A 19518-nucleotide genomic window follows, 5' to 3' on the forward strand; every position below is an offset into this window, starting at 1 on the left:
GAGTGAGACAAAGCAGGCTGTGCTTCAGGCCCTAAGGATGGGAATAAGAGCTACCCATCCACAGCCCACCACTCCAGCCTGGCCTGACCCTCCCCCCAAGGGAGGGGGCACTGGAGACAGGAAGTTTATGCCTAGCAGAAGCTTCTGCTTGGTGGCCCCTGTCTATTCCCCAGCCCTCCCTTTATATGGGAGTAGAACTTAAGAAGGGGTCCAGGGACTCCTGCTGGGAGAAAGTTGGGGGAAATAGGGTGGGAGCCATGGGCGACTGCCCTGGTCTGTGTCTCATGTGAAACTCCTGAGTCTCTGGCTGGCCCAGCCCCAGTCATTGCTGCCACATGAGGCTCCTGGGACTCTGGTGGGGAGCCATACACCTTTGGGCCAGGCTAGGCCAGCTTTGTGCCTCCACCTCTGTAGGGCTTTTGGCACTCCAGTTGGAAGCCATGGGGAGCCATGCACAATTGAGCCAGGCTGGACCAGCTCTGTGCTGCCATGTGTGGCTCCTGGTACTGCATACAGGAGCTATGGGAGGTACATGCCTTCAGGCCAGGCTGGCCCTGTGCCCCTATGTTTGGCTCCTGGCACTGCAGCCAGGAGCCATGGGAGCTGTGCACCTTTGGGCTGGGTCAGGCTGGCTCTGTGCCACCACGTGTAGCTCCTGACACTGCAGTTGGAAGCTGTGGGAGCAATGTGCGATTGGGCCAGGTTGGCTCCGTGCCACCAGTTGGGAGGGGGATGCCATCAAGCTGGGCTGAGTTGGCTCTGTGCCGCCACATGTGGCTCCTGGCACTGCACCCAGGAGGTGCAGGAGCTGTGCACCTTCAGGCTTGGCCAGGCTGGCTCTGTGTCACAATATGGGGTTCCCAGCACTGCAGCTGGGAGATTTAAGAGCGGTGTGCAATTAGGCTGGGTGGCTCTGTGCTACCACATGTGGCTTCCAGCACTCCAGCAGGAAGCTGCACATGGAGACACAGAGCTAGCCTGACCCAGCCTGATGGCGCATGGAGACATGGAGCCAGCATGGTCCAATGGCATGCAGCTCCTCACAGCTCCTGGCACTCCAGAGGGGAGCCATGCACCATCAGGCCAGGCCAGCTCTGTGTAGTCATGTGCAGCTCCTGGGACTTGGCTAGAGCCATGTGCCGCCCTCTGTCCTGTCCTTGCCCTTAGCCCTGTCCTCACCACCCCTGTAGCTGTACGCCTGTCACGGGCCATAATCACCTTGAGGGCCTGCCACCTGGTGCTGCTGCTGCTGCCAGTGATGGGTGCTGTGCACAATTTGGGAGGTCCCACACACACATCCCACCATATCCATACACACACCCACCCCTCCACCACTCCCCCCACAAACCCCACACCCACCCACCCATGCCCTCCCCCACACACAATATATAAGAATAAGACTTTATTTTGAGCTATTATGCAATTGCCTCTGTATAGACTAGGCAAATGCACATAAATCAGGACAAAAATATTTTTTGAAATAAAATTAATATATGTTATAATAGATATTTTATTTTTAGTATATGATTTGGGTTTTTTTGGTTCCAAGATGGCAAAGTCCCCTCCCAAAAAGAGTACTTCTGGAGGCAAGTGGAGGGACAAAGGTCAGAGGTTAAGGGCAGGATTTCTAATCCCCAAATGGTGACCAGGGGGCAAGGCACCTGTCAAGAGATGAGGCTACCCTTGCAGCCCTCCACAGATCACCAAAAATTGTTAAGTGACCCTCCAGTATAAATAGTTGCCCACCCCTGCTGTAACTCATGGCACTTTCTGTGATGTGCCCTGAGTAACAGCAGGAAGCTGCACGTCTGTCAGCACCCTATGTGTTCCAGTTTCTTCCACTTTCCTCTGAAGGTTATGTTACAGACCAGTGTTAGAAACTAGGTATCTGACTAGATGGACTATGGATTTAACTTGACAGAGATTCCTTTCCCAGAAATTCCCACATTTCTAGGAAAGAAATTTGAAAAGTATATATTTAAAATTTTCAGTTCAAATAAAAGTAATGCAGTCATCTCTCCCTTAGCAACTACTAAGGGAAATTGTGTTTCATGTGATGATGTCAAAATAAATGTCAGAATTCATTCATTTGCAACACAACTGACTGTCAAGAAACCTTTCAAATAAATTCAGAATTAAGGAGAGTAAACTCACTGTGAAAACACTAACATTCTGTGAAAACTTAGGTTCACATAGTAGCCTTTTTTATCCACTGAATCAGGACCCAAAGAGGGATAGCAGAAGGATGGAAGGACAATTTTACAGTTCAACCCTTTTTTCAGGAGGAGACATGATTATTCATATCTTTAAAGCATGCCACTTTGAGTGCAGAAATAAAAATTGAAAATCTACTTCTGGGTTTCTTGAAAACTAGCCTCGAACTTCATCCATCAAATCTTTAAGAGGCTGTAGAAATTTCCAAAAATTGCTATAAAGGCACGCATGCATGCATCACAAATAATAGGTGGGTCATAACACTAAAGTAACAAACCCAGAGAGGGCCAAGCTGGACCAGACGGTCCACAGGCCCAGAGGGGGCTGAACTAGACTAGAGGGTCCTCAAGCCTAGAAAGGGGCTGAGAGCCGGACCAAGGGGTCCATGAACATGGAGAAGGGGCTGAGCAGGGTACCAGCGGTCTGACAGCTCAGAGAAGGGGCTGCGTGTGGGACCAGGCAGCTGAGAGCTCAGGGAGAGGCTGAATAAGGGACCAGGAGGCTGAATAGGCCAGTTTGTGGCCCCTCCTTCCCTCTCCCTCCCACCCCATTTTCAGCTTGGCATGAGGAAGCAGGAAAAAAAAAAAGGAACCCTTTGGGGCCAATGAGCAATAAACATGCCAGCTTCCAGGTGAGTTCACTAAGGAAGGTGTGCTTGGAAAAAGAGCAGTAAGAGAGAGAAGTCAGATTAAGAGACCCAGGGAAATGGCTGGAGGGTGTCTCAATGCGAGCCACTGTCACTGTCTCTGCTTGCACTTGTGAGGTTGGTGTCCAGGCAGGACCACTCATTATCAACTTTTTCACCCAGGTCCAGGTTTGGTGCTTGGGGACTGTGCCTTGCAGGTTCCTTCCAGTGATGGCTAGGTCAGAGAGTGCCTGTGGTGTGAGCGGTGCCTGCTGGTGGGGTGTCTCAAGAAACAGGCAAGAAAACAACCGGAGAAGGTTGCAAGGCTATGAAACATCCTCTGCTATGAGGAGGTCATCGATTCGATGCTGGAGGAGACCTCCAGGACTGTGGAGGAAGAAATGCCTGATGCAGCCCTAGAGAAGAGAGAGGACAAGGACACCCAAGATGGATGGAAGCTGGAGGTGTGTGGCTCCTGGCAGCAAGCAGAGATCTTCACCGTCACCTGCAGTGGTTCATCTGGAGAACAGATATGCAGCCCTAGCAGCAGAGAGGAAGGAGCACGTTCCATTGGTGAGGAAAAGAGGCCAGGTCTTACCAAGGTGGGGAGGAAAGAGGTGACAACCACTAAGAAGTGATGGGTGGTGGTGGCTGGAGACTCCCTTCTGTGGAGGATGGAGGGAGCCAACTGCTGACCTGACCTGTTGTCTCAGGAGGTCTTTTGCTTGCCTGGAGCCTGGATCCAAGATGTCACGGAGGGACTACTGAGGCTCATCTGGTCCTCTACTACTACCCCCTGCTGCTCATCCATGTGGGCACCAACGATATTGCCAGGGGAGATCCTGAATGTATCAAAAGTAACTACAAGGCTCTGGATGCACGGGAGAGGAGGCTGGGGCTCAGGTTGTGTTCTCGTTGATTCTTTTGGTCAAGGGAAAGGGCTCGAGCAGGAGCAGGTGCATCCTGCAGATCAGCACCTGGGTGCATACGTTGTGTTGCCAGCAGGGCTTTGGCTTCTTCTACCATGAAATGTTCTTCCAAGAAGGATTGCTGGGAAGAGGTGGCATCCCCCTGACGAAGAGCGGGAAGAACGTCATCACAGACAGGCTTGCTAACCTAGCGAGGAGGGCTTTAAACTAGGTTCGCTGGGAATGGAGACCAAAGCCCTGAGGTTCGTGGGGAAGTTGCAGACCTGAAGGAAGAGCAAGCAGGAGTGGGCATCAGGGGAGGTGCTCTCATACTTTCTGAGAAATCAGGGCGATCAAGTAGTTAACTCAGGTGCCTGTACACAAATACTGAGAGCCTGGGAAACAAGCAGGAAGAATTGGAAGTCCTTGCACAGTCATGGAACTATGACGTGATTGAAATAAAAGAGGCTTGGTGGGATAGCTTGCATGACTGGAACACTGTCGTGGATGGGTACAAACTGTTTAGAAAGGACAGGCAGGGGAGAAAAAGAGGAGTTGCACTTTATGTCAAAGAGCCATACGATTGCTCAGAGCTGCAGTATGAAGCTGGAGATAGGCCTGTTGAGAGTCACTGGGTTAGGGTCAGAAGTGAAAGCAACAAGGGTGATGTCATGGTGGGGGTCTTCTACAGACCACAAGACCAGGAGGAAGTGGTGGATGAGGCTTTCTTCAAACAGCTAGTGCAAATTTCCCAATCACAGCCCCTGGTTCTCATGGAGGGACTTCAATCATCCTGACATCTGCTGGGAGGGCAAGACAGTAGTGCACAGGCAATCCAGGAAGCTTCTGGAGAGTGTTGGAGACAACTTCCTGGTGCAAGTTCTGGAGCAGCCAACTAGGGGCCATGTTTTTCTTGATCTGCTGCTCACAAATAGGGAAGATTTGGTGGGGAATGTAGTAGTGGATGGCAACTTGGGCAGCAATGACCACGAGATGATTGAGTTCAGGATCCTGAGAAAAGGCTGGAGAGCAGCAGGGTAAGGATCCTGGACTTCAGAAAAGCAGATTTCAACTCGCTCAGGGAACTCATGGGCAGGATCCCCTGGGAAGCCAGTCTGAGTGGGAGAGGAGTCCAGGAGAGCTGGCTGTATTTTAAAGAAGTCTTACTGACTGCGCAGGAACAAACCATCCCAATGTGCAGGAAGACTAGCAAGTGTGGCACAAGACCAGCTTGGCTTAGCACAGAACTCCTAAGTAAACTAAATCACAAAAAGGAAGCTTATAAAAAGTGGAAACTTAGACAAATAACTAGGGAAGAATAAAAGAGCATTGCTTGAGCATGCAGGGATGAAGTCAGGAAGGTCAAAGCGCAATTGGAGTTGCAGCTAACAAGGTATGTGAAGAGTAACAGGAAGGGTTTCTACAAGTATGTCAGTAGCAAAAGGAGGATGAGGGAAAGTGTGGATCCCTTACTGAATGAGGGAGGCAACCTTTTGACAGAGGATGCAGAAAATGCTGAAGAATCAATGGCTTTTTTGCCTCAGTCTTCACTGGCAAAGTCAGTTCCCAGACTACTGCACTGGGCAGCACAGTTTGGGGAGGAGGTGAGTAGCCCTCAGTAGTAAAAAAACAGGTTAGGGACTACTTAGAAAAGCTGGACATGTACAAGTCCATGGGACCGGATGGGATGTACCTGAGGCTGCTGAGGGAGGTGCCTGATGTGATAGCAGAGCTATTGGCCATCATCTTTGAAAACTCATGGTGATCAGGACAGGTCCAAGATGATTGGAAAAGGGGAAACATAGTGCCCATATTTAAAAAAGGGAAAAAGAAGGATCTAGGGAACTACAGACCAGTCAGCCTCACCTCAATCCCTGGAAAAATCATGGAGCAGATCCTCAAGGAATCCATTTCTAAGCACTTGGAGGAGAAAAAGGTGATTAGGAACAGTCAGCATGGATTCACCTGGGGCAAGTCATGCCAACCAACCCGATTGCCTTCTATGATGAGACAACTGGCTCTGTGGATGCGGGGAGACTGGTGGATGTGGTGTACCTTGATTTTAGCAAGGCTTTTGATAGGGTCTCCCACAACACTCTTGCAGGCAAGCTATGCAAGTATGGACTGAATGAATGGACTATAAGGTGGATAGAAAACTGTGTGGAGCATTGGGCTCAGAGGGTAGTAATCAATAGCTTGATGTTCAACTGGCAGCCAGTATCAAGTGGAGTGCCCCTGGGGTCAGTCCTGGGTTTGGTTTTGTTCAACGTCTTCATTAACAACCTGGAAGATGGCTTAAAGTGCACCCTTAGCAAGTTTGCAGATGACACCAAGCTTGGGGGAGCAGTAGATATACTGGAGGGTAGGGTTAGGATTCAGAATGATCTAGATAAATTGGAGGATTGAGCCAAAAGGAATCTCATGAGTGAGGGCTTTAAAATGGTATTTAGAGGTTTGCTTTTGGGAACTGGCTTATAGGTAAAGTAGAAATGCATTAGAATAATGGCACACAGCAACAGCAAGGATTAATTGATTTTTAAAAGCCTGTTTCTGAAAGTTTCCTCAAGGCTTGTTGTGTCTGACAGGCAAGCAGTGAGCAGACACACAGGCTGGGGAAATAAAAACAAGTACCACACCGTTTCACATGAAATAAGGTGGCACCAGGTCACAGTGCCCCAGTGCAGAGCCCTTGGGATTTTCAGTTTTGGGGGAACAGACCAAATTAGGAGGACACTGGGAAAGCCCAAATTAGGATGTGTGCATGTGATGGGTTTATGAAACAAAGGAATATGCTGACAGGACAGAACTTGGATAGTATGACGACCACAGAGAGACCAAACAGTGATGGCCACAAATGAAGTCATCACAGAGGGAAAAAGAATACAAGAGGAGGGATTTCAAAGCAACAAAGGGTCCCAAGAGGGGAACTGGAGGACACTATGGACAGAGGGGACACCATAAGCCCATCTCACCCACCCCACTGGGGTGGGCTTTGGCTCCAAACATTCATGAGAGAACCTCAGAATGAAGCATGTGTACTGGCCAGATGTACCTTGACTCTGATGACAGATCTAGGACTGGTAGATATAGAATTGTTGGCATTATTCTTATCTGCTATCACTGTGTATCAATAGCATTTGTCTGTTACTGAATAGAAAGGTCATGGTTGGTCTGAGGGTTTGTGTCTGCCCAGAACAAGGTATCTGGGTCATAAATCCAGTGCCAACAATGAGGTTCAACAAGGACAAGTGCAAAGTTCTGCACTTAAGTCCCATGAACCAGTACAGGCTAGAGGCTGACTGGCTGGGCAGCAGCTCTGAAAAAAAGGACCTGGGGGTTATAGTGGGTTATAGTGGACAGTAAGCTGAATATGAGTCAGCAGTGCCCTTGTTGCCAAAAAAGGCTAACGGCATCCTGGGCTGCATTGGTAGATGTGTTTCCAGTAGGTCAATGGAAGTGATTATTCCCCTCTATTCAGCACTGGTGCGGCCACATGTGGAGTACTGTGTTCAGTTTTGGGCCCCCCACTACAAAAAAGATGTGGACAAATTGGACAGAGTGCAGCAGAGGGCAACAAAAATGGTGAGGGGGCTGAGGAGTATGACTTATGGAAAGACTGAGGGAACTGGGCTTATTTTAGTCTAGGGAAGAGGAGACAGAGGGGACTTAATAGCAGTCTTCAACTACCTGAAGGGAGGTTCAAAAGAGGATGGAGCTAAACTGTTCTCAGTGGTGGCAGATGGCAGAAGAAGGAGCAACCATCTCCAGTTTCAGCACAGGAAGCTTAGGTTAGATGTTAGGAAGAATTTTCTCACTAAGAGGTAATAAAACACTGGAACAGGTTACCGAGATAGGTGGTAGAAGCTCCATCCTTGGAAGTTTTTACGACCCAGCTAGACAAAGCTTTGGCTGGGATGATCTAGTTGGAGCTGGTCCTGCTTTTAGTGGGGGGGTGGGCTAGATGACTTCCTGAGGTCCCTTCCAACCCTAACTTTCTATGATTCTGAAGGGGCTGAGAATGTAAATAGGTGACAAAAAGATTAAGTAGGGAAGGAATGGGGCCATGCAATTTGCCCTTAAGGCTACAAGTGCTCTGCAGGGGCATAGCAAAGAAGGACCTACTAGGCTTGAGGGCCAAGCTGAGATGAAGGGGGTCCAGGATAGGTCCAGTGGGGATTTATGTGGACTTAGGCTCTTTTTCTAAAGTCCAAAGGCAGCCTCCCCTTATACTATCTCTAATAAGAACAAGGCATGGTAGGCAAGTGTATAAGGGAGGACCACACTAGTAGCTGAGCCAAGCAGGGAACATACAGCCTCCAGGGGGCATCACGGCTGCTCCTGTGGCCACAAACCTGCCACAATAACTAAATGCTTTTTTTGGTGCTTTACTGATCCTGCTTCTTTAGCTTCTAATATCATGAACTATAATTTAGAAAACTCTCTTTTAATATGGACATCTTAAGATCCTATGAGAATTCTGAAAATATAACTAGATTTTGGCTTACATTTTGTGTAAGAATACAGGCTCTTAAGAAATAAAATGAATGATATGGATCAATTCTGTATACGGTAGCCCAATGCAATGTTTTTATAGGATATGTCAACATGCCATTTTGTTACTTGATTTGGTCTCATGCTGTGTATTATGCACAAGTTTGTTAAAAATGTATAAACTGAATAAAACACATGAAAAAAGCTCTTATTCAAAAAAATAATCTCTAAGCAGAGACTAGCATTACTACAGTAGCTGCATATTTATGAGAAAAGGGCCTTTTTTCCCTTTTCACTGTAGTAAAAGATACTTCTTTTGGGAGGCCTTGACCAATGTCTTGTTGGCATGTTAGAGGCAAACAACATTGTTCCTGTATCACTTTTTGCTTAAGACTACATTTATGAGAGGCATTTCTACAAAGTTATCTGTGAAAGCCAATCAAAATACAAGAATTAAACATCACAGAATTCATGTTGATTTTGCCAAATGAAAAAAGGTATAGCTTTCCTGTTCATAACAAGAGCAAGGCCACAAATCATTACTTTTACTATTAAATATTTATATTGCATACTCAGAGGCCAATCCAGGTGCAGTACAAACACATTTGAAGACACTGTTTCCTGCCCTGAAGAAGTTAAGACAAATCAGATAAGGCAAGGAAAGCATGAGATCAAAACAAATCAAACATGCTCTCAAAACCACTTTTAAAAACGATTATAAACAGTGTAAAAACACATTTACTTTATGCATGACAAGACTTCCTTGTATTTATCTCTAAAACTAATATCCTCACTTGCTTCTGCCTCTCACTTCAAGAACCACCTCTTCTGTCTTTCTTAAAAGAAATCAGCAAATTACAGTTAAACTTAAGGGAAATTTGTATACTTTACTGGGATTCCCCCATACTTTATCCTAATTTCCCCTCAACTTAGAAGAAATCAGCAAATGATATCTAAATGTCCTAGCAGAAATGGGTCTTGAAGTGAGAGGTAGAAGCAGAGATGATATTAGTTTTAGAGAGAAATACAGGGAGGTCTTACCATGCATAAGGTGTACTAAGTAGCACGAGGATGAGAATGTCTGGGGCAAAGATTAATAGGTGGGCAAATGTGGCACTGTTGGTGGGACAAAGAAAGCAATGGGGTAATGTAATAAAAAGGCAAGAAAAGACAAGAGGTGTAACTCAATTATGCAGAGTCTTGAGAATGAAGACAAGAAACATGAAGTTTATGTGGTGAACCTAGATATGTCCATGGATGATTTCAAAATGGCACCTAACTCTTAAAGCCCTGAATAAAAATCATCTTAAAAGATGCATGTCGAATAAATTGTAGATGACAATAAGGGTACAAGGGATGCTGGAGAGGAGGAAGTTATAGTAATCATGACAAAAGATGAGAACCTGAATCTCAATCTGGGCTAGCTGTACAGTGGGGGGAAAAAACAGATCTTAGAAATACCTGGATGTGCAAAACAAGAGTAGGACCAATTAAACAGGACCACTAAGTTTATGGGTCTGGATTTTGAGAGAAAGATGGCACATGTCCAAGAGCATGAGAAAATGGAGGGGGAAAAAGGGACTTTGGAAAAAATGCAAGTGTTTAGTTTTTATAACAGTAAGTTTAACTAGCACCAGCTTTGCTATCCAAACATTAGGATGGAGAATAACAGCATGTCATTGTTGGCTACAAATGTCCAACTCGGGATCCTTAAAATTCTGGTTTATTAGGCGGAGTGAAACACTGTAATGAAGTCAAATCATAACCTTGGTGCTGGTCCCCTCACACACACACATGCACACACACAGTAGTGAGCTACAAATGTTTGGGGGGGGGGCGCACCAGAGTCAGGTATACCTATCCTACAAGCTCTGGAGTCTGCCGTTGATGGCCAGTCGAGGCTTCTTCCAGCGTGGTGTTATCCTCCAGAAGGGGGTTGCCAGCTGGTCCTTCTGGCTGGACAGGTCAGGTGCTGGTCAAGTTGGAGATCAAGAGGGCGCCGCTGAGGGTCACTTTTCATTGTTCTTTTATCTGTCCTTGGCAGACTTTGGTGACTCCCCAGTTTTCAGGTTTGCCCATTCCAGGGGTCGTTGACCCTCGTGGGACTTCCCCCTTGGTGGCTACTGGATGGCATCTGTCAGCCCCAGGTGTCATCCGCATGTATGTGCAGGTTTGGGAGTCTGTCCCAGGGACACTGGGGCTATAGGGAAACCCCAGCCCAAAACCAAAGGAAAAGAAAGTACATACTTACCTCTTGCAGGAGCCGAGGACAGCAGAGGAGTGCATGCCGGGAAACCACCCGTGCGTTTCACTAGCCGCGCTCGCATCCAGCTGAAACCGGGTGACGTCAGCGAGAGACGCCACCCGGTGGGAATAAAGTGCGGCCCCGGGAGCACAGGAGGGAGGCTGCAGGAGACCACGGAGCCCGCAGGGAAGCCTGAGGTCAGAAGTGTGCACCCACAGGGTTTCTCTGCCTTGGGCAGGGAAAGCTGCAGCAGCGCCGGGAGCGGCGAAAGCCGCATCTACGAGGACTCCAGCTGCGGAGCCGACGAGAGAGCTGGTAGGAGAGCTGGGGAGGGACCCAGCTGTGGAGCCGGGGTGGGCGAGCCGGCCGGGACGCCGGTGAAGGAAGCAGTGGGAGAGCCGGCCGGGACGCCGGTGAAGGAACCGGAGAGAGAGCCGGCAGGGACGCCGGGGAGGAAGCCCACAGGGGCAACAGGGCCTCAGGTCTCGTAGTCCTCGGACCGGAGTCCAGCTTAAGACATTGAGTCAAGCTGGTCGGGGACGAGAGAAGAGACAAGGCGGGGTCGGGTCGAAGAAACTGAGAGACCCACGACCAAAGGTGGTGTTGACCGGGGCGTGAGACAAGGCGGGGCCGGTAAGAAGAAGCTGAGAGATCCACGACTGAAGGTGGCGTTTGGCCAGGGTGTAGGGGAGGTTGGAGCCCCATGAGTGCCCGCTGAAGGCGTGACGGCACTGGAGGCTGCAGCGAGGGGGACCCCCACCACTGAGGGTCCAGTTAAGGCCATGGCTGGCGAGTTTCGGGGCTCTGCCACCGTCACCCGGGGCACCCTCTGGGGGCCTCCCACAGGACCAGGGCAGACCCAGTCAGCCACCCGAGCAAAAGCAGTCCGGGAACGCCTTTTGGAACAGAGGCAGGCACAGAGTCCATTGATGAATTTTGAATAGGGCTCTGGGAGTGGTCAATTTGGAGATATTCAGCCCCAAAAGTTGGTCCCCGGTGTTGATTAACTCAGACCAGGGCTTCTAGCCCTTGAACAGTGAAGTTTAGAGAATTCTCGGTGGCTACATTGTCTCTCATTGATTTCTTCTGTTGGTTGATCTGTGGTTTCCCTAGCTGTTAATAGCTGCTTATTACTGAAGCCTGCTACTGTGTTATGCGTTTAATCACTGATTCATTCGCTCTTTCAGGGGCCCGCCTGATACAGGGAAGCTGCGGTTTGATTCCTGCCCTTGTTAACATTATTACAGTGTATAACTTACCTCTTAAAACTAAAACACATTTAGTTAAAAGGTGAAGCGTATAAAATATAAGCTACAAGAGTAATGCCGTGGCACACAAATAGATAAAAATACCAAAATACAAAGGGAGATACAAAATGCATACATACAAACTTTAAAACACAACTCCTTATCTTATAGTGAAAGAAAGAGGAAGGAAGAAAAGGTAGAAGAGGAGAAACATATCCAAAGAGGGGAAAGCAAATGCAGGCAAGAGAAAAAGGGGGCTTTCTGCTACATCATCTATTGCTAAAGAAATGGTAAAGAGTCACGTGATATGAAGGGAAACCAAGGATAGAACCCTGAGAATTAGTGATCAGTTAAGAAGTTTAGTGAGGTATCATGTAAGAGGCTAAGAGGCTGGATGCAAAAGTCAAAAAGTCTAGAAAAACAGGCAATGAATACAATCAAACTGCAGGGGAAAAAAAAATCAATGCATAGTGGTCAGAAAATTTAACTTTTACCAGAGGTGCTCAGTACTACATAGGCGGAGGAAACAAATATTAGATATGTACTGAAGACTGTGGTTGAAAATTGAGGAGAGAGAAAATGGAATAAAGGCTAAGGATAGGGTGCTGGAATATTTTAATTTGCTTAAAAAGCAGACCTCTATGTCAAAGCTACAGCCAATGAAGCCTCTCAAAATCTGGTAAAGAGCTAGCCAAGTGAGTTCCAATTGTGATATTCAGAACGATAAATACATGAGTTACTGGGTGCCTAAACCAACTATTATCACAGTATGCTTGAAAGAATGACCTAAAGTACAGATACAGTTTATTTGTGGCTAAATTTATGGAGTCAAACAGAAACATGTTGAATTTTACTTGTAAACAGGTTTACACACACAAAAAAAGCCTCAATAATTATGCAACCAACAAAATGGAACATCCTGTTAAGAATTATGCTCTGTATTTTGGCACTATGAACAGAAGGTTTTTCATGTTCTTCAAAATTATAGATAAAAAAACCCAAAACATTTTCCACTAACTTCGGAGCAATTTATTGCACAGTTTAGCTAATCAACACAATTTACTTGACAGAAATACAATTTTAGGTCAAAACCATCTGGTCTTATTTGACACTGCAATCAATTCACTATAGAAAGCATACTATGGCTAAGTTAAAATGAGAATTGACTAGAAGTATTATTATATCAATGCATTTCAACATTAAAGTTCTTAGAGTTGCAACCATGAGCAGAACACAGGATAATTTATGGATGTGAATGTCTCCCTCCTACATCTCTTTTAACGACATCAACTGGATAACAGATCATGAGAGAAATCAATGATATTAATAGTCTTTTCAGTATTACATTTGTATGACTGGAATACTACATTTAAATACTCTCGTACATTTGCCTCCAACTTAACCATTTTAGTCTTTGGTTTTTGCTGTCAAAAACTATAAGAGCCTTTTTATCTCTGTAACAGCATCAGCTAATTGTATGGAGTCAAATCTCAACTGACAGAAACCTTTGCTGTCTGAAGAAAGAGAGAGGGAGAGAATCAAACTGGACTATGCAAATGCTTACATGGTGTTAAAATTAGGAAAATGCTTTATGGGTCTGAGTAGAGCTCAGGATGATGGTAAGAATCCATAATAAAAAAGGTTTGTTCCCTCTCTAGATTCTTGTGCTATCATAAATCATGGGAACCAAAGCCCTCAGTAAAATAATAGTCTTTTATACATGGTTGCTGATCTAATATTCTATTCATGAGCATCTGCAAAACAACATACTTCATGTTATATCTCTGTTATAAATTCTGTACAGTTCTACTGGTGCATAAAGCACTTTCATTTAAGTTCACATCTTATCACATCATGTGCTGATTTTTTTCTGTTGTAAATTGCTAACTGCAGACAGAAGAAAAAAGAAAAAATGATTTAAGGTGGTGCTCTCATTTATCTTTAGCTCCAGTATAGTTTTTTTTTCAGATCCTAATTTCTAAGGCCTCCAGTATTGACAAATCTTCACAATAAAGCTTCATAGTAAAAAATATAAAATAAGAAAAAATCTACTGTGGTATTGTTTCAATTTTAAAAGTAATCAGTGTTAAATAAAAATGTTTGTATCAACTGGCAACGTATGAAAGTATACAGTTTCTTCTAAAATAAAGTGAAAAAACTATAGCTGTTGCTGAGCAATTGCTCTTAATAATCCCTATTTTGCAAAGATCCTGGTTAAAGTATAGAGGGATGTGGGAAGATTTCCAGAATATAATTTCACTTAGGGAGATTTTAAAATTGGGTATACAAGATTTTATAAAGGGACAGCAGATACATATGTGTAAGGGGAATACTTAGCCTGCTGGGTCCTGCAGGCTTGGCTTTGGTCCCTGAGGATGTGGACAGACATAAGACTTAGAACATTCTCAATACACTTCAAACCCTAAGAATTTAGATGTGCAGACCACTTGAGACTGGTTTAAACGTCCTGAAATGTTTCAAAAGCACACTGGGAAAACTAAGTATTATTCTGAGCCACTCCTCTTTGAACCAGTTTGGTGTTATGTGTGGACACAGAATATTCTGTGCTTAGTGTTTGGTCATTCCTCTAGGCATCCCAAACTGCACAGCTTCTCGTCCTGCCCAAACCCATGCAGGACAATGGGGCTGCTCTGGGATGCAACCAGGATTCTTAGGGCAGTTATACACATACCTTTTAGTTCTCAGATGTGCCAGAGATGAGCCGCTTGGGAGCAGACTCGACTAATCAAGTCTGTTCTGCATGAGGGCTGATGCACACTGCACTGCGCAGCTGGCAGTTGTATAAGCAGTTAAATGCACATCAGCACAGAGAAAATGGTGGCGGTGCACTTTTGAACTAAAGCACCTCCAAGGTGTTTTAGTTCAAAAGCATACCACCACCATTTTCTTTGTGCTGAAGCGCATTTCGCTGCTTATACAACTGCAAGTGTCACAGTGCTGGGTGTTTTTCAAAGTGCCCAGAGCTGCAATGCTTGCATGTGTAAAAATGCCCTTATTGCTCAAAGATCCATTGCTTAGAGTCCACAAGCCACAGGGGTGGAGAAACAGAAAGCCTCCAGGTCAGCTTCACTTCCCTGCTGGGGACCTGGGCCAGGATTCCAGGCTTCTTTGGGGTAGAGAGGGGAGGCTTTGTGGCCTCTTGTTTGTGGTGGATGGGTGGTTGTGCCTGTTAACAGTAAACATCTGTCAATTGTTGGGTGGTAGTCGTGGGGAGACAAAACACTTAACAGACCAGAATATCAAACTCATACTCAATATGAAGTAAATTGGTTCATTTACTGTTAACTGTTGCTCATTCTCTGTGCTGCACTCCTGCAGGCAGCCCACCCAAAAGGTTCTACCCTGCACATATCAGCTGGAAAAGCCAGGGAGTTCGTGGGGGCCCCAGAGCACCCAGCAACCGCCATGCCACCCAGCAACATCCTCCACTCCAGCTCCCTGCTCCAATCTGGGTCTCTAGGGAAATCCTGAGGAAAACTCAGGGCACCAACTCCTGGAAGACATGATGATCTGGGCACTCTACCATCCCCTAGTGACATTTTGGCAGCAATGCAATCCCTACATGGTGAGGATTTGACTTGGAAGCTTTAGCAGTGCATGTGTGGACACTTGCACTGCAGGGACTTTTGTGAACTGGTTCCCAATCAGCGACATTCTTGGGCTGTTTCTAGTATTATGTCTGTCCACACCCCGAGAAGCCAGTCCTTTTGAAATAAGACACAGTCTTGAACAGCAAACAAACAAATATATCAGCAAACAAAATCCTTTGGCTCTGTCTCAGGCAGTAGGAGAGGGCTCTTTGGCTTTGGATCAGCACAGCCTGACCCCTCCCTGGTAGAAAGCTGCTCCTTCACTCATCCTGAGCCTTCCTACTTTCTCCCTTGGGATTTTAAGCTCCCAATGGGACACTCCATCGTTATCTAAAAGCCCCACAGTTGGGCTTCCTCAATAGAGTGGACTGCTCCCTCTTAAAGGGCCAAAACACCCTGTTGCAATATGCAATCTTATACACAATACAATAAACACATACTTCCAAAACAAGGATAGTATTCCTTAGGCTCAGGTACACTGCCAAAGAAATGTAAGTATTACAGAGGGTATCAACAGGTGGTCATTTTAGTACTTGAAATTTCTGAGAAAGATTTGTGGGAGAAGGAACATGTAGACATTCTAGCCTGCAACCGCCGCCTTTCCCCTGCTTCCAAAGTCTTGCCCAGGCCAGGATGAAGATCCCAGTCTGGGGAAGGTATGGGGAGCACAGTGGCTATTCCATTCCGCTTGGCTCCCACGGGAAGTGGGGCAGGAGGGAAAGGCTCCCTGTGCCTTCCCCAGATCAAGGTAATCCCAGTGTGAAGGAGCATAGGGAGCAGCAGGATAATGCTCCCCACGTCTTCCCCAGACTTGGGTTTCCTTAGTCTAGGGGATGCGCAGAGAGCATTTCCCAGCTGCTCCTCCACTCTCAGCATCATCTCTGAGAGAAGTGGGAGCAGCAGGACAATGTTCCCAATGCATTCCCCAGATTGGGGTGTCTCCACTCTCAAGAAATTAGATTAGAAGTTAAACTTCTAGGGCACCTATAACACGTGACAGAGCTCTGGTCTGATGCATGCTAACAGAGCAGACTTGATTAATCAAGTCTGCTGGAGTGTGCTAATTATTGCACTACAGCAGCCTCCACATCACATGTATTCAGCATCCCCACATTTCAAAATGACAGTAGGGGTGCTTTAACTAAAGCTTGTCAGATGAACTTTAGTTAAAGCGCCTCTGTTGTCATTTTGAAGTACAAGAAGCTGAGTACATGTGATGCTGGAGGCTGCTGGAGTGCAGTAATTACCACACTCCAGCAGACTTGATTAATCGAGCCTGCTTTGACATGCTGTAATTATAGCATGTCAGAGTAGCCTCACTGCTTGTGTATAGGCACCCAAAATGCTTTCTACAGCAGAAACACCAAAACTAGGGGCTAACTCATATTCTGTTGAAACTACAGGCATTCCTACACTAAAGGAATAATAGGGAACAACTACACGAGATGCTTACTGAGTTGCCTAATTAGCTCTGCAGTAAAACTGAATCACTTTACATGTGTGGTGCTATTAGGCTGGAGTAAACTAATTAACTCCACCGTAGGTTAGTACTGTCAGATATAAGTACTGTCCTATGACGGAGATATTTATTCTACCGCAATGCACATGTAGACACGGGGTTGGGGCACGAGGCTGCGTCAATGCTGGGGCTGACTGCCGGCTAGCTCCACACTGAAGCACCCTCGTGTCCCAGCCAGCTCCTCTGCAGCATGCTGAGCTGGGTCAGAGCAGCCCCAGGCTGGCAGGCTAACTGCTTGGTCCCCCTGCCAGCCAGGACTGCACCGCCACAGCTCAATATGCTGCTTTCCTGGGCACACATAAAAATGCTATGCCCAGGGGCAGTAAAGTCCATATGAACTATGCTGGAGTTCATTGTGTTGCATTAATATTCACATGTAGACACACCCATATAGACATAGAGCAAGTAATAAATAGGAAACTATATTTACCTGAAATAATACTTTTATTTTTATTCTACTAGTCTTGCTTAACCGATACCCTTAAAAATAGAAGCTGCATGATCTGTGGAAAAGGCACTGGAGTAGGAGTCAAGTGACATGGGCTCTATTTCTGGCTTTGTTTCTGTCCTGCTTTTTGGCCTTAAGCAAGGCAAATCTTTACTCATCTGTTTTCCCTTCTTACTCTGTGTCATGACTAGTAGTAATACTATAAACTCTTCAGGACAGGGACTCTCTCTTCAAACATAAGGTACTGAGCTTGATGCAAGAATTAGTGAGTGAAATTTTCTAGTCTGTGTTATCCAAATAGTCAGATTAGCTCATCAAAATGCATCCTTCTGAGCTACAAATTGTTACCTTCCAAATCCTACCCAAACAGAAGAGCCCTACTGATTCCACTGTCTATCTTGAAAAGAAACAGGATACAAATCACCACAAAACTATTCTTCCTTGTACGAGGAAAGAACTTCCTAGATGTTGAAGGGAGTGAATAGAAAAAAAATAATATATTAGAAAATAACCTTGTATATACAAAGTCAGTTTCTATCTAGGCAGAGAAACCTGGAAAAAGAAAAAAAAACCTTCAGATTTTACATATAAAAAAAATCTTAATCTTAACCAAAAATTCTTGAGACTTTGACTGTAACTGTCATGGCCATCATCAGCTATGAGGAGACAGATTCAACATTATTTTTGAATTAACTGAAGAGGACTTCTAATATTAAAAAAGGTGTTTCCCACCCTTTATGGTTTCATTTTCTCTTAAGAAAATCCAAGGGCATAAAGCTATCATACACACAAAATATCATTACAGGTGATCTCAATTAAAAAACAAAAGATAACATACAAGTATGTCTCTAGATATGAGTAAAAGCATATAACAACACTATTTTTGCTAAAGACACTTTAAAAAAATGCACGGTATTTGTGCTAGCAAAGTTAATATCCAGTTCAATTCAGAACAGGTAGTAAATTGTATGAGAATGTTTAGAAAATAAATTGCTTTTGGGGCATAAAGAATGAAATGAAAAGTTTACACATAAAAGATTGTACCTGCTGATCTCCAAGGAAACGACTTCTCAGTAGAGCTACAGGAAAGGGAAAAAAATAATATTTATTTGCTTTATCACAAAAGTAAAGAAAGGGGCTATTTTGTATTTATTACCCAAAATGTATTATCTTAATATTAAAATTATAGAAAAATCAAAGAATGAAAAAAAATCCGAGATGCTTCTCAAAAAAATCTTACTATGTAATATAATTTAGTTTATGCAATTTAACCTTTGGACTTGTTTTGCTTTTATTTTACTGTAAATAATAAGGTGGCACTAAATACTCCTGCAATAGGATAGGTGATATGCACATCTAAGGTGTAACAATATCAATAAAATGTTGTAAAACATTTGGCACGATTCTATATGAAGGATAGCATAATATACAGAAATAAATTACATGGCTAATGACATTTTTAGAGGCTGTATTTCATGTAACCACTTTCCAAAGTGGTAAATTTTATACCTTGCATACTAAGACTCATGAAAATTGAAATGCTAGATATTTTAATTAAATAGACTTAATTTAGGGTAGGCAAAATTTCTGATATTCAGTGGTTGAGATGACTTGTGCAATAATAATATTTTAACCAGATGGATCTTGTTATCAGTATAACCCTATAATAACCCTATAATTGTATATGTCCTTCAGTCAAACAATTTTAATTCTTCTATTGCCCCAGAATGCCACATATTAGCATTTCATCAGGTGTGAATAAATATTTGTATATTATCATATTGCAGATGGATGAGAAATTCAAACTGGCCTGTTCAATGCATTATTTTATTAGACTTACTAATGTAAAGCAAAAAATGTTAAAATTTTCACTTTAGGCAACACCATCATCTTCTATAACACAATCGTTACAAATTATATATATATAATATATATATATATATAGAAGCAGGCTCTCCCCAACATTAGTTGGAAAATGGAAATCTGGACACAGCATTTCTATTACCATATGTCAATTTCTAATTTGGCTTTTTTTTTCTTTACTGATTTTCATCTCACCATATTACACAACAGAATCACAGCCCTTCATTTTTGGACAAGGGAAAATGATGGTTACTATCTTTCTAGAATGACAGAAAGTAGATACAGAAAGGACCTCATAGGGACAGAAGTTACACATAAACCAGTATAAGTGATCGGAAACCAGTTCA

The 19518-nt window shown here is 44.6% G+C and overlaps 1 protein-coding gene across 5 annotated transcripts in view; it reads right to left on the bottom strand.

Annotated features, from left to right (window-relative positions):
* The window catches only part of PKP4 (plakophilin 4), a 187145-nt gene that overhangs the window by 110970 nt on the left and 56657 nt on the right, over positions 1–19518 (bottom strand). For all 5 annotated transcript variants that reach the window (XM_025199920.1, XM_014518399.2, XM_014518401.2 and 2 more), the window contains exon 3: positions 18353–18387. In XM_025199920.1, the coding sequence (XP_025055705.1) occupies positions 18353–18387 (35 nt within the window). The remainder of the gene's footprint in view (positions 1–18352; positions 18388–19518) is intronic.

This window comes from Alligator sinensis, unplaced genomic scaffold, assembly GCF_000455745.1.
Source record: "Alligator sinensis unplaced genomic scaffold, ASM45574v1 scaffold389_1, whole genome shotgun sequence".
Taxonomy (NCBI): domain Eukaryota; kingdom Metazoa; phylum Chordata; order Crocodylia; family Alligatoridae; genus Alligator; species Alligator sinensis.